We start from the raw sequence: 27,011 nt of genomic DNA on the forward strand, positions 1-27,011 counted from the left end.
CCCACACATTATTAGACTACATAAAAGAAATCTACAAAAGATCTAAGGCACAAGTCCATCTGAAAAATAACTAGTGATCCTTTACCACAGGTTTGCCATGTTTGGAGTCAATTCATTAGCCTCATTTCAACATCAGCTGTGCCAACAGTGAGAATGATGGAAAAAATAGTCGGAGAACTAATGCATTACTTACAGTCTGCATTTTTTAGGGACTGTTTCTTTTTGGAGGGCTTGGAGATGACTTTGATCCTCTTGCTGAGGAAGACACCGATATCGGTGCTGTTGCTGTAGAACAACTTGACTGACAACATGAAGTGCTTTCTCTTGTCGGAGTCTGATATGTACAAAGTTTTGGCTGTGCAAAAGTTCTGGGGAAAGAACATGAGGAACGAGGAACATAAATCATGACTAAAACATGGAAACATCTTGACTTGCGAGTTGATCAATTTTAATGATGTGGATGTCGATCATACCTTTCCCTCTAGATTGAGCGGCTGCATTTCCTGGTCGCTGTTGCCAATGCCAATAAAGGCACAGGGCTGTGACTCCTGCTCGGAGCAACCGTCACGCTCCATCTGCTCCTTCTTTTTTTTCCAGCCGCTGCCCATTAAGTAAACACATGGGGGAGGGCAGAAGAACCTGAAAAGATCATTCACTAGTTAAGCATAAACTTATTTGAAAGTAAATATTGAGGCTGAACAATGTGCAACATTTGAAATGCTTTCAGAAATTTAAATATTATTGTTTTACGGCACAAGGAAACATTAAGACATAGTGCCAGGGATTTGGTTGCATTATTTTGATTATCAGATTCTCTTTTTATGCTGCTCATGTTGAAGAGGATTATTTTGGAGTTGCAAGAAAACCAAAATATCTATGTATGAAATGTTTAATCTTATTTTGTGTTTTTTTAAATTGCTTCCGTTAATTAAAATTACTTTGAGAAAATAATCACATATTCAAGTGCAATCACAATACTGACTTTCGGCAAAGTTTCCCAAACATTCCAAGCAAATTCCAGCCCGGATGGCCAATTACGGCCCGTGATGTTAAATTTTACAGGCCCGCTGTCCCTGTCATAAAATTAATAAAATGTGGCCTGCCAGTAATGTTAGCCGCAGTATGAAATCAATTTGGACAAAAAAAAAAAATAAGCCACCAGATAATGGCAGTAACCCTTTGGCTGCCTCGCCCTTGGCTTTCTGTGAGAATTTTAGCCCACCCCATTTCCGACAGGGTGACTATAAATTAAAAAAAGGGAAGTTGACTGTGAGGGTCGCCACTTCCAGTAGAAGTGGAAATTTTTTTCCCCCGAAATCCAAAACAACTGCGTCTGCCTAATTGGCAGAGTGACTGTGGCTGTTTTCAAACAATGTAATATCAAGGGGCACAGCCAGACAAAATATACGGACTAGAAAAAGCTAACTGGAAATGAACAATGTGAAAAGGTGAAGCCACTGGAAGCGGTTTTAACAGCACAACAGCGCTTTTTCACGAGACCCTGCTGTGCAAAAGGAAATTCTGTAAAAGCGAGCTACGGGGTTGCGACGCTGATCGCAAAAAAATGCTAACCTTTTATGGAGGATGGATTTATTAAAGACGGGCAAAGACTACCAGGATAAATAGTCGGCCTGCACACATTTTCAGCTTACCAAATCTGGCCCGCTTTCTGAAAAGTTTGGACACCACTGCAGTAATCCATGGATGAAATATGTGACCATCTTGACTGATTCACAAAGATCCCTTTGCATGCGGCAATGGTTGCTTTCTAAATAATATTGCAATAAGTTTAATTGTAAGGGCGCACCCACACCTTGGGCCATTGTACCGTACCCAACCACGCTTGCTGCCCAAATTGGGATTTTATAGGTAGAGTGACTGTAGTCAATCCGCACCTGATCACAAAACAGGGATGCAGGAGTAGCCTTTGTGCGAAACAAAAACAATGTCACATCCCTACATGCAATGTAGGTGGTAGCAACCAAAGTAATACACAAAGAAATAACTTACTTACTAAATAACAAAGTTTTTGCAATTGTGTTGTCAAGTTTGCTCGCCATTGCGTCGTTGACAAAGAAATTACCCACCTACAATAACGTTTTGTTGACGTATGGATCAAATTGATGACAGGTTTAGCGGCAAATGAACTGGGGCATGGTTTAATTAGCTTAATGTGATTCCGGGCGAAGGGGGGGAACAACAATTTCCTGCCTTGAATATACATACTTTTCCTTTGCTTGAGTATTCATGTAACTATGACCATGGGAAAATAAAACTACACTTAAAACACACAGCCTGCACTCCTTAAAACATTATTTCAAAATATAATACAAGCTAAAATACCATTCTTTTAACTCCATGTGTATATGTTTGGGTTATAGCGCAGTGCCTCTAAATTCAATACTGCTTTCAACTTGTAGACAAGTTGACACACCCTGCAATGTGGCACTCAACCTTCTCCTCTATGATATCCAAGCATAACGCAATTATCATCATCTTGCCTGTGCTGCTATCAATTTTAAATGTATCCGGTGGCGTGCTACTCGCTCATGAGTCTGAAGATAATGTACTGCCTTTCTTCCCGTCTTTCATGAAAGCACTCATATTGACAAAAACAAATATGGCCACACACACCAAGATGAGGTAGATTGTCTGCAACCATTATAGAGACAAAAGGATAATATGAAATCATATCCTGTTGTTCCTAGGCGTTAAAGTTAACAAGAAGTTCAAGAAAACAAGGTTGGTCTTGTGTTTTTGACAATATAAAACGCTAAGCTTTGAGTTGATGGTAAAGGAAAACAAGTTTAAACTACTTGGTCTACACCGTATTGCTCCACCAGAGGGCGGTCACTCACAGTTGGTGAGGGGAAGCAAAACCACTTTTTCATAAACAAGTGAAGCTTTCAAATCTTATAATCATTCCTATGTATGTTAATAAAACAAAAACGTATTCAATAATTATCCAACCCTAAATGTATCAATGGTCAAAATTACAATCCAGAAGTTGAACATCTGAACTTGAACATGGAATCAGGGCAGTTAATTAACATAACTATAATTGGACCAAAGAAAGCTGGCTGCACCAAACACTAGATCAGTGCAAATTGGCTGAGCGCGACAGTTCACCTTTTCTCGTTGCCGTAGGATTTCTGTGCAACCTTGGCATGTAGAATCATGACAGTTTGGTCTCCTCGCTCCTTTAAGTAATTCCTCATGGCTTCTCTGGAATGACAGAAAAAGGAAGATTTAGGGACATATTCAAAGCTATTCCCAAACATATTTTTTTCTTTTTTTACCTGGCACAGAAAAGTGTAGTGTTCCTCTCCATATTAATATGTAGCGGAATAGTCAACGTGCCAGGGGACTCGAGAAATATAGTCTCAAAGTTGACCCATCTTACATGTTAACACAAAAACTTCAAAATGGTGAATTATATTAATGTGAGGCAAAATCTGAAACAGAGCTATTGTAGGGAACAACGACTGCATACCGCTCAATTCTGCTTTAAGGTAGGAGATTGTGGCTTTTCATTTGTTCTTTGCCGCATGTGTTGCGGTAGGTATAATTTTCCCTGGCTAGCTCCCGGTTGGCGTTAGGTGTGCCGAGTGCTTTCTTTTTTTGTTTGCTCCCGGTTGGCGCTCGTTCGCTGCCCACTGTGTTGTTTGGCCAGCTAGCCATGCGTTAATGCTGGAATTGCCTTGTTCCTTCATTTGTTTATTCCTGACTGGTTCTGCGCTTTTTTTTTTGCCGTAGAGGTTGCCGCATTTTTTTGGTCGCAAAAGTTTTTTTGGGTCCGATAGCCTTGCGTTTTTCGCCGATGCAGACATCGGGTTTTATTGTCGGTCCCGGTAAGCCCCACGTTGCCGGTTCGTTGTGCATTTTTATTTGCCAGTTAGCCCTTTTTTGGCCACTTGCCCTTTATTATGCCATTAACTTCATCCGATTCAACTTCTGGGCATTCTTTGAAGAAACTAGAAAAAACTTTGCTTAAAACGCTAATAACCTCTTCCAATAATTGGCATAAAACATAAAACAATATAGATGCTAGGTTTCATAATATGTATGCTGGGCTGCTGTTTCCTATGAAGACATCCCAGCTCTATATGACCAAGACAAGACAATGCTGTCTTCAATATGCATGATCCCAGAAAATAATTTGGATATACCTATTAAATATACAGAGACACAGTACTACTTTGTGTTTTAGTTAATGCTGGTTCACTTAAAGCAGGAAAAATATTAACTAAAAAATAAAGATCGGGAAAAAAATATTTAAATAAAATAAAAAGACAGAAAAACCCACGGATACTTCAAGCAGAGATTTTGGCCAGCCAAGACTCATGCCGATTGACCATTCAATCAAAAATCTAAAATAAATAATAACAACAACAACAAATGCTTCCGAAACAGACACGGCACCGCTCTTGGGAAATTACGCTGTGTCTGCTTGCTCGCTCGACTCCGCGAGAGGTGGGGTAGTGGGTAGATTCACACTGATCGGCCAGCAACCCTTGACTTGGGATCTCCAATGCCAATTCATTGCCATAGCGTCTTTCCTACTGTATTGTAACTGGACACCTGCTCTGCGTTTTCTGCAGCTCGCTGAAAGAAATTTGTGTCTCACGCCTTCGTTGTGCCGCCGAAGCGATGCATTTCTCTCGCTCTCTGGCTCCCTCTTTCAGTCAGCAGGAATTTGATACACCCCGGCCCCCCTCCAAAAACACCATCGACTAATTTAATTTACGTACCGGGTTTTGTTTTGATTTGTTCTCTTTATCTCTCGCATCTGTAAGTCCGATCAAATGACAATCCCCCAACCCCCAAAAGTGCGACACTACTTGGCAGATTTTCACTTTTCGTTGGTGGTTCTGTTCCGTATTAACCACGAAAATAGAGGGATTTCTGTATAGACTTTATGCAAAAAACATGTACCATTCAATTCCTTACATTATGCACGTTAAAGAATTTAGGAGAACCTTTTGAGATTTAAAGAATGTTTTTAGATCGTACGGTTAGGCTGAAGGTGGTGTGATGGGTACTAGTATTCAAATTAGGGAACCCGTTGTAACCTCAGGTTGACCCCCTTTAACGCCTTTGCAGCCCCCCCCCACGCTTCCAAAAAAGCTTAATTATCTCCCTCTAACTGGGTTCATTTGAGGATGGAAATGGAACTGGGGGTGCATTGAACGTAACCGTTGACGAACGCTTGGGAAGGGGTTGTGGGTAGTTGCCGCGTGCATAGAGGGCATAGAACGCGCCTCTTGCTCAGGCACAGATGTCAGTGACACCTGAGACGCTCACGCTTCCCACTAATGTCTCACAACACCACGCCGCCTTCACGCTCGGGTTAGACGAGTCTTTGTTATGGTAACCAAGAGGCCCCATCGCGTTGCGTGTGTCTGTGGGAGGGAGGTTTGTATGGAGGGGTTTGACTGAGGGGGATTAAAGATGATCTCGTTCGAAACTGGACTGAGAGATTTACAGCCGGATAGCAAGGTAGACATTTTACAGTTTCTGAGGAAATGTGTGAATATTGTTAACTAGCTTTAACTAACAAAGGTATGAGTGCTAACATTGCCTTCATTCCTGCCCGTTCTTGAAAATATTGGGTAGCGTTCATGATGTCAAGAAACCTTTCAAACTCAAAGATTTCAGATATTTGGGACAGCCAGGATCATGTTTGTAGCTTATATAGCAAAACACATCTTCCTGATCACTATAATAATAATAATAATAATAATAATAATAATTTCCTTGTATTGTCATTCTGTGTAACAATGTACACAGAACGAAATGTCGATTACACCTGACCCGTTGTAGCGAGCCGATGCAGCCGGAGCCAACAGAGGGCGCCGCCGACCATTTTTTAAGTCTTAGGTATGAGTCGGCCGAGGCGCGAACCACCGACCTCCCAGTCTCAAAGCGGGCGCCTTACCATCTAGGCTACTATAACACATTCAAATAGTAAATAAACAGAGAAACACAGTAATAAGATAGCCAAGATGGTATTAATGAAATTAATGTGAGTTGATAATAAGGGAGTCATTGTAATGAAGCCTTTGCATGGTGAAGGAGCAGGGGGTGGGGGGACACGACTCTTGATGATACGTTAGCACTTATTGTACACTTATTAATGCTACTGTAACTTATGAGCACACATTTTGCAGCATATTTTGTTTCCAGTTATAATTCATCACTTTCTTCTGTATTTTAAGCTGTGCTTGCAACGCTATTTTTTTCACAGAATCCTAACAGCTTCACTTTCCAGAACTTATGGCTAAGGTCACAAAAAGTAGTGAAAAGGAGATGCTATAATATGCAGTTCAAGAGATGCGAAAAACAAAGCTGGTTTAGATGCCTGATGGCGGGTCACCATCGGCCTCAAGTGGTAGCCTCTGGGACTGCTTGTGAAGTGGATCTCCTTTCATAAAGTGAGTAAATGGTTTGCATTTATATAGCGCTTTTCAAGTCAATGAAGACCTCCCAAGGAGCTTTACAATGTGCTTCACACTTACCCATTCACACACATACTCACTCACCAATAGCGGCCATGCAAGGCGCCGACCTGCTTGTTGGCGGCATTAGGGATTCAGTGTCTTGCCCAAGGACACTTCGACATATAACACGGAGGAGCCGGGAATCGAACCTGCGATCTCTTGATCCCAAGACGAGCGCTCTACCTCCTGAGCTAATGCCGCCAATTTTTCAGTTTAAAAAAACTTGTGTATCAAATCTCTCTTGTGTGCTTGTATAAAGAGGTGCCACTGAATGCAATTATTATATTTTTTTATCATCCCAATTTAAGGCCCACCATAAGAGTCGGTGTGTCTGTTGCAAACACGAAGGTTAACAAACATGAACTGAACCACTTAATTAATGTGGTGAGTAACAACTGAGAATGATCTGCTTCATGAAATCTGTCCGTAGCAATTTTGAGTTATTAGTACAGACGAGAAAAATGTCGGCTGCGCATGCAGTGACTCGTTATCTCAATTGGATCCACAAACAAAATTTTGACTTTGACCTTAATGACTGCATTGTTGTGACGCCGCAATGTCTCTTTTCCAAAATTAAGCTTTCCTTGATAGCAGTCCCTTGGATACAGTATTACCGATATCGGGCAGGCCTTTTTTACTGACGAAATCCAACTAACTACACATCGTATAAACATTTCAAGAGTTTCAGAGAAGACTTTTCTTTTTGACTTTAAATGAGGAAGGCTGTAACGGTTCACACTACAAGCTGAAACACACATCTAGATAAGATTAGTATCCAAGATCCCGGATATAATGCATTTCAGGCTTTCAGTCTGATTCTCAGTCAGGCAACAGATCAGGCAGCCAAACCACAGGTCTTTTGAGGGCTTCTTAGGGGAAGCCCTGTCATGCCTGGAAACACAATGCACGACATTTGCACTGCTCGTTTGCATGCACACACATACGTTTTACCGTTTCTCTCCTGCACACACGCAAAACTTGACAAACACCTTATACTTTTCTAACTCACTTGTGTAAACTCACACACACAAACAATTCATATGAAGTTAAAACAAAAAATGTAAAACGTAGAACAGTATAAAACAGACTGGAGAACATATCTAACCTGGTGAGGCGTTGTGGCTGAGGGCGCTCGCTGAACTTCCTGAAGTGAAAAGACACAAAACACAACGGTTGGCTGCTATTAGAAAACATAAAAACAAACATTTGACAAAAACTTGCAATATAATGGTAGGGTTCAACCAAATTCGTCAAGATATCCTAGAAAATTTATTGTACATGCATGACAAAAATCACATTACATTTACTAATGACGATTTGACAATACTGTTGTAATTATGAATGGCAACTCTCTGCTCAAAAGAATGACTCACAAGCAACATTGTCAACCTAGCAATTAAGTAGACATAAATGTATACATGTGATCATTGGAAGCAAATGCCATGAAAAAAGAAATCCCTGCCCCAAAGGTTATAAACTTGGTAGAGAGAATGAGACTAGGAAGAGGGATAATACGGTAAATCCAAGATTGGTCTGAATCCTTTGTAAAAATGAGGGCGATCGATAAGGTTCCCACAGGGAAGCGCAGATGTCTTTACAAGCTAATGGATTCCAGAGAAGCTGGATAAAGGAATGGGATACGGTGGGGAAGGCATATGTGTTCCAGACACAGAGTAGCCATGGAAGTTTTCTAACGTTAAGTATTCGTACAGGCAACTCAAAAAGAAAGAACCTTGCTGCCCATTACTATATATCAGGGGTCGTGAGCCATATGGCTTTTTTGATAAGTATATATGACTCAGAGATAAAACAGAACTTGCGCAATTATATAATGTGACGTTATATGTAGAGTCAATTTTTGGAACATGTGAAGCTGAGACAACGACTGTTTTACGGGTTCGGTCCAGTAGATATAGGACACAATTTTGACTCCAGTTTACAGTCAAGGTGTTGCACAAACAGACCTCGTTTTGGCTAAATAGTCCTTAATATGGATTTTATTTTATATACACATTCATGGTCTTTAATGTTGTTTAGATACATGTTCTTAATATTTTAGGTATTTCTTTCTGGGTGGAACGAATTCAAATACTTACAATTGTTTCCGATGGGAAATTTTGTTTCGATACTCAACCAAAAACCAGGAACGCATAATGGTTGAGGACCGAGGTACCACTGTATGTTGGTATTGTCATTTTTGTGAAAACTTTGCTCGCACCTTGTTTTGTAAGCATCATTGAGAACAAATATGGTCGAAATGAGCCTCAACACTTTTGATTAATAGCGGGAGACAAATTTAAAATGGTATATTTATATTGATATGAGCCACATTTCTAGCATTTGATCAAATCATCAAACAGCACAGTGAAATAAAATGTGATTTTGTCTGGAAAGCAGGTTTGGCAGTTTTGTTGAAGTTTGTATTCATCCCATACACAACAGTATCTGTATTTGTGCTATAATAAAAGATGCAGTCAAAGACAATACTACAATGGAGGAGTTATTGAAACCCAAAGATGGACTGAACATGCACAATCTAATCAAACATAAATACAAATGTTAGATGCATCATGTCCAGTTCAGAATATGAGCCCAAACCGAGGGTGAAAGGTTTAATGTGTCTGTAATACCCTCAGTGTCTTTATTGGTTGGATGACAGAATTTACCACGTTGGAGTTAGCCAGCATTCCATCAACCGGCTCTAGTTGGTTTAAAAGCTTACCGTTACTGGAACTGCCAGCCTGCACAACTTCAGTTTAATTTTAAGATTCTATTACTTTGCAAATCACGAAATGTTCTGGCCTTAACTCCCTAAAATGCACCATCCCTCCACATCTACCAGATGCTTCAATGTAGCTGCCTACAACTGTTCCTGGTGGTACCAAAGTTTAAAACAAGCCCTAAAGAAAAAGGGCTTTTATTATCACTCGCCTTAAAACCGTTAAGTGATATTCCAGCACACAGAGGAGCCACTTTATTGTCCAGCAGGGAAAATCAATTTGTCTTCTTTGTGGTATTCATCACAGGAGACTCGAGTCCGTTTAAGAAACTTTTTAACAGGACAGTTATGATCTGGGCTTTATGCAGACTGATAGCGGCCATCCTAAAATGAAATCAGCCAATGCTAATTCTTTACTTACAAAGGAGGGAAAACAATAGAAAGGGCAGCCAAGTTAGGGCAATAATTCGGTTCAACGAGAATCCCAGAGGTTTAAAAAAATAATGATCAGGACAGGGGAAAATATTTTTAATTATTTAAAGAATTCCTTTAAATTGAAGGTTGGAAGAATTAAAATGAGAAAAATGATCTGACAAAATCTATACTGGACAATTTTGCCCAAGTTGTTCTCATTTTATGAGAAAAAATAGAGTAAAATGAAAATGCAGCACTAACATTACTTCAAGATGCGGTGCGTCATTTGAAGTGTCCTAAATATTAAATATTTTCTCTACTAAGCATGTGTTAAAAACGCCCAACCAAGTTCAAAGAGTCCATATGCTGTATTTTCCACCGCACAAGATCTGCTTCTATCTTACCTTTAGCAAAGGTGTTCAGAAAAGAACACATTAGAAAGGAGGAATGGGTGTAGGGGGAGTGCTGGAGAGTGACGTCATTATTGTCCCACAGGTTTTTTTTGTTTGGAACCGTTAGAGAATTCGGACGGTTTGTCTTTTGTGAAAGGTAACACACGGAAATGATCATTGCAAGTGCTAATAACATTGAGTAACCACTCAGAAATATGTTTTCATTCTCACCATATAATTTTTATTTTTTTTGTCTGCAGATGAGTGTATAGCGTGGGCATTTTAGTTGGAAAACAGGTGAGACAATATTATCTTGAATCCTTACCTAGTACCTTGTTGAATTTGATCACAATCTGAAAAACCGAACATAGTATTTACATTTTTCTAATTGTAGGTGCAGGCGTTTCCAAAAGTGGCCATTTGGAGACAACCAATTAACATGCCTAAAGATTTCGGATTTTGATATTTTGCTTTGGCCAATTTTTAGACATTGTGAAACTATTGTAAATGTTTGATTTCTTTTTCCAGAAGTCAATCACCGATTCTGCACATTTGGTCATAATAATGAAATGAAATCAAATGAAATGATCTGCATTTATACAGCGCTTTTCAAGTCAATGACTTCCCAAAGCGCTTTACAATGTGCTCCACATTTCCCAATAGCAGCCTTGCAGCCATAATCAAGTGTAAAAAAAAATGGATCCTGTGTTGCATTTGCACACGTTTATTTTTAGCTCCAATTTCAATACAAAATTACATTGGGAATTTTGTAGGCTAACCAATGTGTCAATTTCAGGGATGTGATTTGACCAAAGTGAAATTATCTGAAAATTAGGCGGGGGTCTGGGGGCCGCGGGAACCCAGCTAGGTCCAGGGCAGTGCCTTGGTGGGGGGACACGTGGGGCGAAGCCCCCCGGAGCTCATGGGATTTCCTTGTTTTTAAGTACTTTCAATGCACTCAGATGACAAAGAAATAGACAAAACAATAGCATAAATTTTCAATGTATTTTGAACTAACCCATATAAAATTACAGTTTAAGTCAACTCAAAATCAGTCACATTAAAAAACATTGGACTGCCTTTGCTTTTAAAAACTATCACTGAGAATATCATCATATCCAACTCATGTGATTACTAAGTTAACACATAAATCATTTTGAAGAGTTCAAATTTCATGAACAAATAATTGTATCATGACCAAATGAAAAGTAACTCATATTAGAACATACCACAAATGTCTTTGTTATAGCAGAAGATGTTATCTATAAATGAAAGTACTGTAGTGGGTTGTACATAATTCACCCACGGAACCGTTGTTTAGTTAGCGAGTTCCTAGGGGGACTCTTAATTCGGCCGGTTCTCTCGTGTTTGTTTTGTTATTGCCAGTTTAAATGTCATTAAAGCAGCTTTCGTTGGCACCTTTGTTTTTAACTCCGCCTACGACTCCCGTCTCTGCTCGCTACATTGGATCACGTCGGGGTCGCCAACATTTGTAGATAATTCCTTCTCTAACCAGTCCGATAGAAACTTGTTTTTTACGATCTTAGCAATTTCTTTAACTCGCGGAGCATCTTTGCGTTCGATCTCGGACATCTTTCTTTAAACACTCGGCAAAAACGTGTGAGAAATGAACAATGGCATACTCCTACGCCTTTATAACAAGCGCGTTAATTGGTCAACACGGAGACTTCAACCAGTCGCAAGTACGTTTCATTTCAGTTACGGAGACGAAACCGTTTTTTTTACCGATTAAAAAATCGGGAATTTTAAAATTTTATTTTTGGAGATAAAAAAAGCGGAATTCCGCGAATTAGCGGAAAAATCACATCCCTGCAATTTACATTTGAATCGGTCACTATTGGATAAAGATTTTTAAAGCCGAATTGGTCGTGACGTTTTTTTTTCTACATAGGCCCTCAATGGGAATTCACAGGCTAAGTACCGTGAAATAAAGCTTGCAATTGGCCAAGAGTGGTGTCAATCAAGAAGTCAGAGGCTAACGGCTATATTGGAAATTTCTGATGCGTGTTTATTTTTAAAGGGGCATTATGGATCCAAACAGATGGATTACGACGATTGTCAAGAGATGCAGCACTGATTCTTGGTGGATCTGGTGGCATTATTGTGTGTTTTGGAGTAAATATTTGTGATGAGAATATTTTCAAATGGTAATCATAACTTGAATCCTAAGAGTTTAAGGTTTCCAATGATAAGTTGCATGGCATATTTCAGTGACTGGTGACATCGTGAAGACACAACTTTGTTGGCAACAGTCTGACCTCCCGTTTAGGGGTTAACTACACTAGAAAATTCATTACAAATAAAAAGAAGAAAGCCTGTAACAGTTAATGAATGAGAAAAAAAAGTTGTGTTTTGCCGCGAACAACTCTGAAAAAAATAACATTAATCAGATAGCCGCAGTGTAAAATAAAACATAGGTGCTCTTTGAACTCATTTTGGAACTGTTAACACATAAAAAAATATCTTAAGGACACCTGAGATGACCCACCGCTGCCTTTAAATCAGAAAATAATTTTAGCATTTTAAAAAAGTGACCTTACATTAACACTGCAAGGTCCACGTCAAAGGCTCCCAAATAGAAAAATTAAGCCAAAACTAGTTCCTAAAATAAGAAAATGGGGATCCAATAACTAAGTACGGAAAGCTGGGGGGGAAAATGACAGCAGCAGGGAAGGAGATGATAATATCAGATGACGACAACCCCTGATGAGGGTCCAAATGGGGGGTTAAATGTTGCACGAGCAGACGCGCTTCTCTGAGCACATTCAACAACTGCTGATGACCTGTCTGACCCTTCTGGCTAACTGAGTACAGATGGCCGAGGTCTCAAAACTGGCCCGAAATGCCCTGCTTGCCAGCTCAAACCAAGGGCAGGGAGTCGGCTGTTGGGGTGTGTGTCTGTGTGGGTGCGTTTGTTGCGGAGTTGGGTGGGTCACAGTCTGCACTTATACTTGCACATAAGGCACCAGCTCCATCTGGCTTTGACATGGGAGACCTTAATGACAGAGGCAGAAAAGCCCAAGATAGGCCTCCCACTTCTCCCTCCCCCTCATTTTCCTTCTTTCAATCAAACTCCCTCTTGACCACACGCTCCATATGGTCTTCGGACAGATTTTGCACAACCATTTATTACCCTGCACAAGGTCAATGTAGCACTAACCGGACACATGAAGAGCAACATGGGCCAAAATATGCTAAGAATAATTCAAAATTAAGTCAAAATTTCCAACGGGTGCTGCACTGACCCTAGTTTTGGATAGAAAAAGTTTTGAGGAAAAGCAATTGGATGAATTAAACACACAGTCACAAATTGTGCTCATAATTATGACCTCAGCTGATGTTGTACCAAATTACAACAATCACAAAATAACCTTTAGAAAAAGCTTTACAAAATACCAAGACACACTCAACTTCAAAAGGTATTTAATGAAATTTAATGTGTATTTAAATTTTAGGTATGTAATTTAAATGTAAAAAATGTACACTGCCAGTCAAGTATAAATTGTATTACTGTATTATTCGCACTATAAGGCGCACCCCCCAAAATGGTATTTTGTGAAATATCTTCATACATAAGGGAGCATTGGACTAGAAGGCACATGGAATCAAAATTTCAGAAAGAACCTAGGTTGCAATATATATATATATATATAAATAATAATATTAATAATAATAATAAATAGATTTAAATTACAATAATTATTTCATAGAACACAAATTAACATAACTACATTCTGGTTTCACTACTAAGATTTTTTAGTTCCATCACTCTGAAGTATACCCTTTTTTGCTGGCTAGACAGCTAGTGAACGACAAACCCAATAACCAGACTTTTTTTTTAGCCACTGTTTATTCGGGCGATAGCCACGATCATTAATTACACTTTGATGGTCGCGTAAAACTGAAAACTCAAACGAAGTACTGTACAAAAAAATTAAAAATTATCTTGCCAACTATACAGATACACGTTACCATAAACGAAATTCTTAGAACTATTGTCAAAAGCAAGAACAAAAGACCACTATATAAGTTTCTTAAAGTACTTGATTCTAACTATGTATTTCCAATTTTATCCACCGTTTTTTTTCACAGAATATAAGGCACGATTTTAAAAATTTCGATCGGTCTGGAGTTTGCGCTTTGTAGTCCAGAAGATACAGGAAGTTTGATCGATCAAAATGTATCTGAATTTTAAAGGAATTTCAAGTATGCTACTTGTGTATTTTTCCTTTTACTATGTGTCTTGAGAGTCCCATACCAAAATGTTTGCTGCTCATCTTTGTATTGATTTTTTTTGTGACAGCGAGTCTGCGCGAAATTTACCGTTTATTTGTGTCGGTCAAGTGCACGCTAATGCAATTAAAAAAAAAAAGAGAGAATTTCACAATGGAAAAATACATAAATGTATACTTCAGTGTTAACATATCATGCATTTATATATCTAACTATCTTCAAATATGTGTATTTTACATTTTCATCCTTTTACACATTTTTATCTTTCCGATTTGTTTTAATTGCACTTAAAGGAAAGGCCCTCCAATTTCATTGTACTAAATTGAATTGACAATACAGTCATTCATTCATGTGCCAAGACCTAATAAAAACAAAATCTGTCGCACATATTTGGGAAAAAAACTATGGTGTGAATTTGAACAGACAAAACATAAATCATATGGTACTGTCTTGCTTAACATCTCCATTCACAATTTCTCCAAAGTGAAATAAGCAAAGCTGATGGAATGCATGAGGCGTGTTACATTTGTAACTATTTTAATTAACATTGTCTTTGTGTCTTAACCCATTAACTGTGTAGTTTACTCAACATAACTCAACTTCTATAACTTATGACTCTGCTCATACCACATAGGCAGTCTTGTTCAAGTGGGAGGTGCCGAAACTTGCTAATCAACGTTTGACTGCTGTGGCATACAATAAACAGTTCAATCATTAATTAAAAACCATTAAAATAGGAAATTCTGTATGAATCATATATTTTGGAGATGCATAAACATATCTGTGATTTATATGATGGTTTTTAGTCTTGCATATGCATTTATCAATACATATGGTTTCAAAATCTTGAGTGAATTGAGAATATATTTGTGGATCTGAACAATACATGTGTAAATATTTTGCAGAAAAATCCCTTACCATATACTGTAGGTGTTGGGTTAATTGAATTATATAGCCAACATTTTTAAATGCGGAAGTTTTTCCCAATATAATTTACCAATGGGAAACAATACCTTGATTTTTTTGCATGGCCAATAATAAATGTCCATAATTGAAACATAATATTTGCAGTAATACACATTTCATGGAGCTCTGTTTAGAAGCAGCATGCGCCCATCCTCGATGAGGCTTTTTAGGACAATGCCATACAAACTAATGCCAGCAGCCGTTAATCACAAGGGAATAAATGCAATGGCAAAGCGAAACCGACAGCGAACAGTGTCTGCGTCATTTTTAAGCAGACTTGTGGTCAATTATGGAAATAATATTAAGTATTTATAAAGCACATCACCCAAAACGTAAGCACTTTTCAATCAATGAAAGAAAACAACAACAATTACATTTTACATTCACATAAATACATTTTGGTTGACTCAGCTCGGATTTCTATGATGCCACAAAAGGTTAAGGTACACCCTTTTCATATATAAATTCAAACACTTCACCTGTCCTGTTTGGCGTAACACGTAAGGGGCAACGATGCATCGCAAGACACCGCCATACAAACAAATACCAGCTGCCTGAAGCCACGACAGAAGGAGAAATGCAATGGCTATCCAAAGCCACCAGGGCAGGCGTGTCGACGTCATTTTTAGGCAGACTTGATTTATTTTTTCTTCATTTAATGTGTGGTCAGGGTTGGGTAGGGTTACTTTAGGATTACTTTCAATTACTTTTGGATAAAATTACTAAATTTTGTGCAGGCTTGGGGAGTAACGGAATACATGCAACGGCAAAAATGATGTCGGCAAGCTGTTTGGATTTATTTTCATTTTATGTTAGTTTTGCCGCAGATCAAAGCCACGAGAGAAAGCTTACCAGGTGTTGTGAGTCATAATTTAATTCATATTTAGTTTCTTTTGTCTTTTATTAGTATATTTGGTATTGGAGTAATCCAAAAGTAATTGAAAGTAATCCAGTTAAAGTAACCCTACCCAACCCTGTGTGTGGTCTATTGGGACAGACTGCCAAGAAACATGGCAACAATTTCAAGCATTTACAAGCACTTGACCAAAAATTCAACCACTTTTCTAACTTTGAAAACACATTAATATTCAAGCATTTTCAAGGTTTTCAAGCACTTGTATGAACCCTGCATATAGCAAGGGTAAAGTTGTTTTTGCTCCAGGGTCTTTGAAAAATCCTCAGACGCTTAAACAATGTTACAACCTGTTATGCAGCATTCTTAGCTCAGACCACCTATGACATTCCAAACCTGCAGAAGAAAAATCAAAAGCAAACACTCTCGTTCGTTTATGGGGAAAAAATTTGACCGCAAAAAGCGGTCGGACACCGAGATTTGAGATGGGTCACGTGTTTAGGAGGCGGGAGGCGCTGTCAAGAAAGACCAGTGGGGGGATGAAGCACAGAGGGCCTTGAACCCTGAATGAACCACACTTTTCCCGCTTCTCACTCGCGGCTGAGCTGATGACTCATTGCTGGAACCAGAGCGCAACCGGGGGAGACACCTCACTGAGGGAGAAAATCGACCGCAACAACACCATTGCGCTCGTAAATTGGCTCCAAAAAGAGATTCTACTAGATCATGGGCAACAGTCCTCTCATTTAAAAACAAGGGAGGAATGCTAGTAAAAATGATCTGGTCACACATAAACCAAACATAAGCAATTAACTAGAAAAAAATAGAAATACATTAAAATGCAAACTAACCTTTTTTTGCAACATCACAAGACAAAATTACATGTATCAAATCTGCAAAGTTTCACACCACCAAACGGAACAATCACAAAACATAAATATGTTTATGAAGGGATGTGCAGCTGTGTAGAAAACGGAGCAGAGGCTGGAATAATTTCTTTGAGACCACTGTTCTTTTTTTAAAAGACACTTCTACAAAATTACTACATAAATCAGTGATGTTGGACTCAGTTTGGCTGTGGGCCCAGAACCAGACTTTCTGTTCTGAGGCGGGCCGGGTCAGTCAAAAATTTTTAACTCCAAATGTTTGGCTTTGTTTTTCAGCATCATGCTTCATCATTCAGCCTACAATAGTAACCTACCTTACATATAATAATCTGGGATAGTCTTTTAACAAACAACGGGAAAAAAAATATTTACATCTTTGGCATTGAATGTGTTAACAGTTAAGTGAATGCAGTTTTACACCTGAAACAATTTGCCACGCTATACAAACTCTACACTGCCCTCTAGCGACCAGAAACAGCATTTGGTATGTATATATTTGAAGAATCATAGTTTTTGATAGAAATGAGCAAGAGACTCAAAATGTATGGCGGTTTGGATTAAATCTTCCAACAAGCTGGATCTTGTCTGTGGGCCACATGTTTGACATGCCTGACATAAATACAAAAAAATTACAGTACTACAAAACTAAATAAAAAAAAATTGCTGTTTAAAAACAGGGGCCCAACATATCACTCTGAAAACAAAAATATACTACTACTAGTTATACTATAAGAATGCTGCTACAGAAATGCATCAAAAATAGATCTACAGTTATACTACAAAATATAATAGAAATACTACAAAAACTACAACTACAAAAATACTGCAAAACTAAATATAAAACTAAGCGCTTAAACTGTGACCAAATGTATTATTTTGCTTTAATTTTGAGCGTTTCAAAAACAATTTGATTAAACCAATCCATCTAAAAACAAGTCAAGTCCATTACATTACCAGTAATACAAAAAATAAAAATAACATGTTGATATCTGCGTGTATATTTACTCATAAATGTGAATAATTGGATAAGCCTCCAGGACCAGCCATTTGGACAAATGTTTAACCCAATGTGGCCCTTGGCTCAAAAAGTTTGCCCATCCCTGCTGTTCTCTGTCATTTCAAATGTAAAGCCTGCACAAGTTACGTTCTAGTCCAATCAGAATGAAACATTTCTAGACTTAAAACACACTTCTTTTCTATAGCTTATGAACGACCGATATTTTATGTTGACAATATCTGTGTATTATTTGTTATTGAAACATCCATTGCAGCCTGGTCATCCTGAAAGAGGGATTACCTCATGTGCGGTCCCTTCTGAAGGTTTCTTTATTTTCCTCATGTTGAGGTTTTGGAGTTTTTCCTTGCCCTAATGTAAGTTTTAGATCAGGAGATGGCGTAATGATAGTGTGGTTTGCAATCATCTGTGGTGCCCTTGAAACTCCTTATGATTAAGGGCTATAAAAAAACATGACTTGACTAGATGAGTTTAGTTAAATACTCAAATGAGTAAAGCACAAGTATCAATCTGGCATATTCGATCACATCTAACAGAACCTCTCATACCAAGCGACTAGCCTTTGCTGCATCTTCCGACTATACATTGCGAGCAACATCTGCAAAACTCCTTAGATTTAATTACATAGTATTCAGTTATTTTTTTCCTCGATATGCTGTACAGCATGAAGCACATCACCACTGAACCTTTGATGCAACACTCAGTCCAAAATCAGTACCTTTTGATTACCAGTACACCAAAAAGCCCTACATGAAATATTTTTCTCTTAAAACAAGTAATAATTAAGATTGCTGGCGATTAATAATATAGCCTTCATAAAACGTTTCCGGCAATTGATGTTTTGCTACAGCATTTTGCAACTCTTAAGACGGCCACGTGTGTAAAAGTAGCTTTCCATTGTTTGGATAAACTTCTATCTTTTTCAGGATTGCGGAATTTATCTTCTTCAGAAATGTGCCGTCCGAGTTGTCAATGGATGGAGACAAAATATAAATTATTTATATAAGTGGAATAAAAAAATTGCTATCATCACAATATATACCAGGGGTCATCAACCTTTTGGAAGCTGAGAGCAACTTTTGGTTACCATCAGAATGAAGGGCTACCAGTTTGATAGGCATTTCGAAGATAACTCGCCAAGTTGTTACTATGTCGTTATTATTTTATAACCAGCTTGTGATTTTTACAAGAAGTTGAAATAGGCTTCGTCAACCATTAAACCATCATCCCAGTTAGAAATACAATTTCCTAAAAAATCCCATTGACACATCACTGATGATGTATTTTTTGAACCTGTCTGCAAGTCTACTCAGGTGTTCTTAGGGAACCCCTGGTATATGTGTATTATGAAACCATACTGTTAAATAGAATACAAATGTTAACTTTTGTTACTTATGTAGAAACTGTCGTGATGGTTGTTGATCAAGTCATATCACAAATTTAACTTTTTGTCGCATGATTTCCCTTCTTTTACACAGTAAAATAAAACCAAATGAAAATGAACCATTTTTAAAATGCCTATTCGTTATCAAACTGTGGCCAGGGGAAACTAGTGTGTCGACGAGAACAAACTGAACAACTCATTACAAGCAAAATGCATTGTTCTTTTAACCACAATTAATGGAGTGCCCCCTTATCATGTCAGCCACGGCCGTTACTTCATTGTGACTGTGAGCAAAGGCCAGAAACCTGACGTCAACAGCCACAGGAATGCCACCAGGCGGATTTTTCTGTTAAACAGCGCAGCAGCCTTAGTTAAACAACGGCACAATGCAGCAAAACATTCAGCGATAACAGTGCACCTTTCCTGGAAATTAAACATGACTTTCTTGCTGCTGTTTTTCTTGACTATTTTCCTGACATTTGAGAAGTCCCTGTTGTGCTCCTGCCTCGCTTTACGGTGGAGGAGAAAGAGTGTGTGTCTGCGAGAAATGGTTGGCGTGGGGGGTTCGTCATATGTAGTCAAATGATCAGAATGGTTTACCCAACGGCTTAGTTGCAAAATTAATTGTAGGTTACAACTACACAGGGATTAAAGGAAACTAATTACACAAGTTATTACCTATTAGGTAACTTAGAACCAAATGCAATGTGATTCAGTTGAACCAAATACACTGTACATTAAAATTATCTACGGGTTTCCCTGAGCGGCAGCGACCCCCACCAAGAATGTTGGTGTGACTCACCACAGCGAGTTCTCTGTTACAGAGAACATTTAAACATCAATTGCGCCATTTGGCTACTATTGAGTTACTGTGTCAACAGGACACTGGACAGCATTGAGTGGATGCCGGTCATCTGGTTGGAATAATTAATCCAAGGTTACATTATTTATATATAGTTAAATTATTATGTAAAATTCTAAATATTGTGAGTAGTCATAATTATTCATCCTTCCATTTTCTACACCACATATGCTCACTAGGGTGGCAGGGGTGCTAGACCCCATCTCAGCAATCTTCGGGCAGTGGACACCTTAAGTCGTTACCAGTAGAATAAAGATGAAAAAAATAGCAAGACTAGTACTGCCAAAGAATACTCAACCCCAACGGAAAGATGACTTGAGACAAATACTAAAGTTCCAACATTTTTTCCTTAAACTGCATTAAATGCTTAAAACCTAATATTCCTGTATTTTTTAAATTTTCCATTTCAGATAATGAAAAAGCCAATAGAGCGCGTATCACCTACAACCGCAAATACTCTGGGTTTGTAAAAGAAAAAGACACAGGGTATATATATAATTGCAGGCCTTTTTCCAGTATGGGCATTGAAACAAGGAGTCAGAATTGATACCGCATTATCCTTCATGAAGTTTGCAGAGTTTCCTCCTGCTGTGCAGTCCACGAGCATTTTGACGACGCAGGCACAAAATTGGTGGTGAAAACAAAGCACTGCAAACTGTACGACAAGACACAGACCATATCTAAACTGCTGAATGGACTGCATCAAAACCTCAGGTCCTGGTGATTCTTAATGCAAAACTTAAAGTGTCGCTATATAGCTTTTTGCTGGTAAACTGCTGTGAATGGTAAAACAGCTTTTATGACAACTTAATTCCAAAATAAATAAACTATGTAGTAGATACAAGGGTTGAGCCAAACAAGAACCACAATTGTAAATTATACATGCATGACAGTGACCAATGTACTGAAAAGTGACAAACTGTGTCACAGGGTGGCTACTACAAGCTATTGAACAGCTCACCACTGCCTTCTTATCTAAAAAGTGATAGCAGCAGTTGCAGTTTTCCATAGGACGTGCGCTCATTTGGGACTTTCCCCAACACTAGAGATTCTGTTTTTCCTTGAGAAGATATACTGCATGTCCTCCTACCCCGTAGGAGGTGTTTACATGCAGCAATTTTCATTCCATTTAGGCTTTTGTATTAAATCTCATTGAACTACAGTGCTCCATGCAACTCTTGCTAATCATATGCAACGTTTCCAGAACATAATGCCAGGTGCATCCTAAGAAAATTGAGCCAATGATCTTAAATGATGAACATGCTCGATATCAACCAGGGGTGTTAAACCACACACCAAAGCTGAATTGATACTTATTCTTAATCATGGTGTGCAAAATGATGACGTGACAGTTTATTTCGAGTCAGTAGAATCACGTCAATTATTTTTTCAGACACAAACTCATGACAATCTCATTGTATTTCGAGTGTAAAGATTTATTTGGTCCGTTTGGTGCACCTGTATTTCATCCAAAAATATTTTCTGGCTAAAGACATTTTTGCTGTAGTCCTTATTTTTACGAATTTGGCACCTTTGTGAGACCGTTCCCTATTGTCCCTATTACGTATTGTCAATTAATAGAGCTCCTGGACTACTCAACAAGAAAGTGGATGTTTACCTATTTTTTTCTTAATACAATTCACCAGGTGTTTGGTGAAAGCTTGTCAGATTGTCTTTAGGCAACAGACAGCATACCAATAGTATGAGTTTTTGGGTTTATTATTATTATTTATATTATTATTATTATTTTTGTTAAAAAGGCAAAAAGCCCAGAGAACAGGACAACAACCAAACTAATTTTCCTAGCTAACGTTGTCTTGTGCTCTCTGGAAAAAATACCAACAATTGATACATGGAAGAGACTGGTAGTCTTTGTATTGGACTTTACAATTATTAATATTACAGTTATTTGAAGAACAAAAAAGGGCAAAAATTAAATTACCTATTGTGGTGTTGAAATTATTATGACACGCAAGTGTACACAATTAGTGATTGACTTCTGGAAAGAGAAGTCAAACATTTACAACTCTCACATTGACTGAAAACTGGCGAAAGTAAAATACACCTTATGGCCACTTTTGGAAACGCTACAACATACCTTTATAAATGTGCAAAATACAATGTTTAGTTTTACAGGTGGTGTTCGAATTTGACCTAAGACCAGGTAATAATTGATGCTATTGTCTCAGCTGTTTTCCAAATAAGATGCCCATGATATACACGCTTCTGCAACCATTTGATTGGGAAAAAAACAACGACTCAGTTTTAGTAGCACTTGCAGTGATTGTTTCAGTCTGGAACAAAACAGAAGAGTCTTAACTTTCAAAAGACACCAAAAGAGTCCCATATTTTCCAAACAGTCCAAGAACATCATTCAATTTACTTTGGGTATGTCTTGGATTGGGATTTTAGGCGAGATTTACAGGATTGTTAAGGGGTTAAATAATTATTAAAGATCAAGAATTACGCTGGTTTTCTGGATTTGTGGGCTACCAAAAGAGCTTTAAAACACTATTTCCCAACATGAATTTCTAAATAATTCCCATGAACTTCCCAAAGGCTCATTACTAATTGTTGTTTTCAGCATCTTTGCAGTTGAACAAGAAAAACTATAAAATAGGTGTGTGTTAGAGAAAGGACAAATCCCTATAAAATTAAATACAACATGTAAAATAACTACACACCTCCACGTAGAGCTCGATGACAGGAAATTATTCAATGAATGTGCAACACCAACACTTTCTGAATAAAACATACTAAATAGAGAGCACAGAAAAAAAGCAACTGAGACAGAACCCATCGAACCATGGGAACATGTTTTCATACCATCAAGCAGAGCAAGTTCTCTTAGAACAATAAAATGCGTTGTTTACATCTAATGTAAGAAACACTTAAAGGTGCCACAGCCAGCCCTTCAGAAAGGAGGTTTCCCCCATTGCATTGGTTTGCTTTCTCTGCTTTATCCTTGCCTGCCTTGTCATACAACAACAAAACCAAAAGCACTTAGGCTCGCCTAAAACACCATAGTGGGTCTCTCTACAAAACTGCACCGGTCTAATCACATTCCATCCCAAACTGGCAGGGAAACCCACTGAAAATGGTTTTCATACAGTAAGTAGTAAGATTAAGGTCAGAAATAGGTCAGGAATCTGTAGCAATCAGAGCATGCATTAGTAGATTATTACTTTTATTTGAATATTTTGTTTCAAGAAGTGACCCACAAAAATGGCCTTATTATACAGGTAGACCCCGTTTACTCTTTTGACTTGATTGATTATTAAGGTAATTTAGGGTTACTACAGTAAGTTAAATTCAGGACTTAAGACTTTTCAAGATCAAGTTAACAAAAAAAAAAAAAACACAATTGAGACAAACAAAAACAAAAAGGATGGATTCTCAGGCAAAACTGCTAGATAACTACTAATTCCAAAGATCTCTTCTCCTACATTCATAATACTTTTTTATCATGATCCCAGAAATATGACTTTTTGGTCCAGTGTTAAACTTTTTAAAAAAACAACAACAAAAAAAACAACATGCTATTTTAATTACCAATTTTGCGTATAGCATCAGAAAAACACATGCTTGGGAAAAATGTGTTGTACTCCCTGGATTTGGACAATTGATAAAGATTACTTAATCTTTGTGTTGACATTTTTTAGAGTTTCAAAAATTGGATTTAAGACACGTTAATGCCAATTAAGGTCTTAATTTTTTTGGGATCAGGCAGTGAGACTGGGAGGTTCGGGTTCGCGCGGCGCCCTCTCTTGGCTGCGGCTGCATCGGGTCAGATGCAATCGACATTTCGTTCTGTGTACATTGTTACACAGAATGACAATACAAGGAAATTATTATTATTATTATTATTATTAGTTAAGGGAAGTGGACAAAACCTGAATACTGATCATTGAGTCATGGTTAACCAATGGAGTCTGAAAGTTAAATAAGTAAATAAAACTGTATATGATGCAAATCTGGCAGCTTTATGACATGTAAGAGTGTCTGAAAAAAAAAAAAAAAAACCAAGCACTGTCTCAGACTCATTATCAGGCCTGTGCAGAGCTTGTTGATAAACTGATTGTATGAATGAGCTCTACAGAAGAGGAAAACATCTAAAACACACTTCACTGGATAAGTGCCCTTGAGGGGCGGAGATTGTGAACCCTGCCTAGTCTATTTTACGCCACTCACTTTTTTTTACATGCCGGGATTATTCTTATGTTTTTGTGCAGTCAAATTGTTATTTCATGTGTTTCACTACTGACAAAATTCCAGAATTTTTTTGAAAAATTTAACATGCAACCAAAGGAATCGGTTAAATAAAATTATCACTAGAAGACAAATTAAATTTCTGTAGATAAACGAACAGGCTGGAAATGGTGCTGATAACTAAACGTTACTATCCCCAAACCTTCTCCAGACAAATACGACAATCTTACGCCACTTTTGACAGGGTGGACAAAGGGCCAAGGTGGGGGCTGTGGGGCTTGCTGTTAGCTCTGGGCCAAGCCTCTGCCACCATAAAGGTCAGTGTTTCGACATCTGCTCCTCATTCTAAACCTTTCCTTTCATGAAAAGGGAAGCCGGGAAGAAGAGAGGACCCTGGGGGAATGGACGCACGCCTGCACACACAAAACCGTTGTGTCACAGCACTCGTTACACATCCGTGTTCCAAACCAACTGCAGCCAAGGAGCCGAGAAGAGCACACTGCTGCAAACAAATACAGGCAAAGCCTGAAAGGCTATGGACAGTGTTCACAATTCATTAACTTGGGATGTGACTTTGGTCAGAAAAAGGCATGTGCCCATTCTGACAGGGGGTACCAGATCAACGTTGCTTTGTGCCAAATAACTGCCATGTTTCACATAACATCGGAAGATTCTGATAGGCCACCAGGGTGTAACTGGTGCCACCAGTCACCCAAACTTGTATTATTAAAATATAGTAATATACACACAAAATTTATATTATATATATATATATATATATATATATATATATATATATATATATATAAATAGACGCTCCCTTACTTACAAACGAGATACGCTCCGGACGCAAGTTGAATTCGTTCGCAAGTTCCTTCAGTGCTATATTTTGTACGGAATGTATGTTTAAGGTTTCTATAAGTATGTTAAAAGCTAGTATAAGTAACCTGTATTGTTTGTACTGAAAAATAAACATTTAATGAAATAATATGCTCTATAAAGATAAATAAAGTCAAGTTCAACTCACTTTTGGAAGATGAGCTTCAAGAGTTAGGAGGCTTCCTCCTCTGTGGTCAAAAGTTGGCTGAAAAAAAGCGATCCATCCATTTTCTAAACCGCATCAAGCTTCTTTATTTCGCTTCCATTTCAAATGAAACGGCTCGCCTTTTCTTTACACCAACCATATTGAATGGATGCACGAGATATTAAACAATAAAAATATTCTTAGTTCTTGGCGCTGGAGATACAGTACAGTATGTTTAACATGAATTGGGACTGTGACAGGAAGAGGAAGCCGGTGGATGCTGGGTGAGCTTCTCACAGCGCCACACGCCTGTAGCGGCGGGAAAAAAAGCACAATAGTACTGTCCTTGGATAAAGGTGCACAATACAAAATCTAACTTACAGCAATGTACGGATATTTTTCAACATCCCCCAAAAAAATGCTTAAAATGTCGCGTTTTTTGTAACTTGAATGTTCGTAAGTAGGGGAACGTTTGTGTATATAATTTATATATATATATATATATATATATACATACAGTAAAACTCAGTTAATCCAGATCTTCAGCTATTCCGGATCAAAATCCCAATCATTTCAATCCATTCATATGCCTTTGGCCATGTCTATTCCGGAGTCGTATTTCAAGTCAACATGACGTTTTTGACGTCTTCTTCCTGGAAGAGGCTGGATTTTTTTTTAAATTTATTATTCAGCCAGTATCAACCATCAACATGATATCTACCGGAAATCATTTTGTCACGCAAAGCTATCGACGCGACACAAACTTTCCAAAAAATGTATGCCATCCTTTTGTCCGAAGACAAATGAATTTATCGATGAGTTTGTCTTCGTGGGACGTCTTCCCGGTTATCACTTGCTTACGCTATCGGTTTGTGCTTCGATTTAAGTTGTAATCTATTCGTGCAAAACGACACTGAAGGAGGCTACGCTGAATGTCAGTCGAAGTCGAGAGGACCGGACATTAAAAGAAAAATTAAAGCTCACGCAATACTGTAACGATCACGTTGGTTTGAAGAAGAAAGATATCACGGCTTATTTTCACATAAAAGCTCAAACATAGACGGATATTCTGAAAAGCGCGATGTGTATGTTTCATTAATATTCTGTTTTGGATTTACATAATTCACCCTAGGAACCTTGTTGAGTAGTGAGTACCAGTGAACAGGTGACAAAGTTGCGTGGTCCCTTCAACCAGTTAGAGAGATAGCGACGTGCTATTGTTGTTGTGCCCTGTTTGGAACAGCTATGTCAATAAAGTTCCTGTTTGCTACGACATTTATTCCTCCGCCTCAGACTCCTGAGCTTGCACACTACAGTTCTCATTTACTCTGTGTGAATATAAACACGTGAATTCATGTTCAATTGAAACCAGACGAGTTATTCGTGTATTTTCTACTAAACATCATTCAGAGGTCAGTGGGTCGTAGAATACTGGACGTTAGCTAATCCTGATAAACTTCCCGTTCCATTTGGATCCCGATTAACCGAGTTTTACTGTGTGTATGTATGTATATATAATATTATATTATATA

General features: G+C 38.2%; 1 protein-coding gene across 4 annotated transcripts in view; it reads right to left on the minus strand.

Annotated features, from left to right (window-relative positions):
• LOC148356493 (suppressor of hairless protein homolog) overlaps window positions 1-27,011 on the minus strand; it is a 58,655-nt gene that overhangs the window by 8,158 nt on the left and 23,486 nt on the right. For 2 of the 4 annotated variants that reach the window (XM_088346662.1, XM_088346660.1), the window contains 5 exons: window positions 7,606-7,644; window positions 3,300-3,398; window positions 3,130-3,225; window positions 474-639; window positions 194-368 (listed from right to left, as the gene is read on the minus strand). In XM_088346662.1, coding sequence (XP_088202788.1) covers window positions 194-368; window positions 474-639; window positions 3,130-3,225; window positions 3,300-3,398; window positions 7,606-7,644 — 575 coding nt within the window. Of the gene's footprint in view, window positions 1-193; window positions 369-473; window positions 640-3,129; window positions 3,226-3,299; window positions 3,419-7,605; window positions 7,645-27,011 lie in introns of all 4 variants that reach the window. The other 2 variants (XM_088346663.1, XM_088346661.1) reach the window with 2 other exon arrangements.

The sequence above is a fragment of the Urocampus carinirostris genome, chromosome 11, assembly GCF_059441175.1.
Source record: "Urocampus carinirostris isolate Australia breed hairy pipefish chromosome 11, RoL_Ucar_1.0, whole genome shotgun sequence".
NCBI classification, from domain to species: Eukaryota; Metazoa; Chordata; class Actinopteri; order Syngnathiformes; family Syngnathidae; genus Urocampus; species Urocampus carinirostris.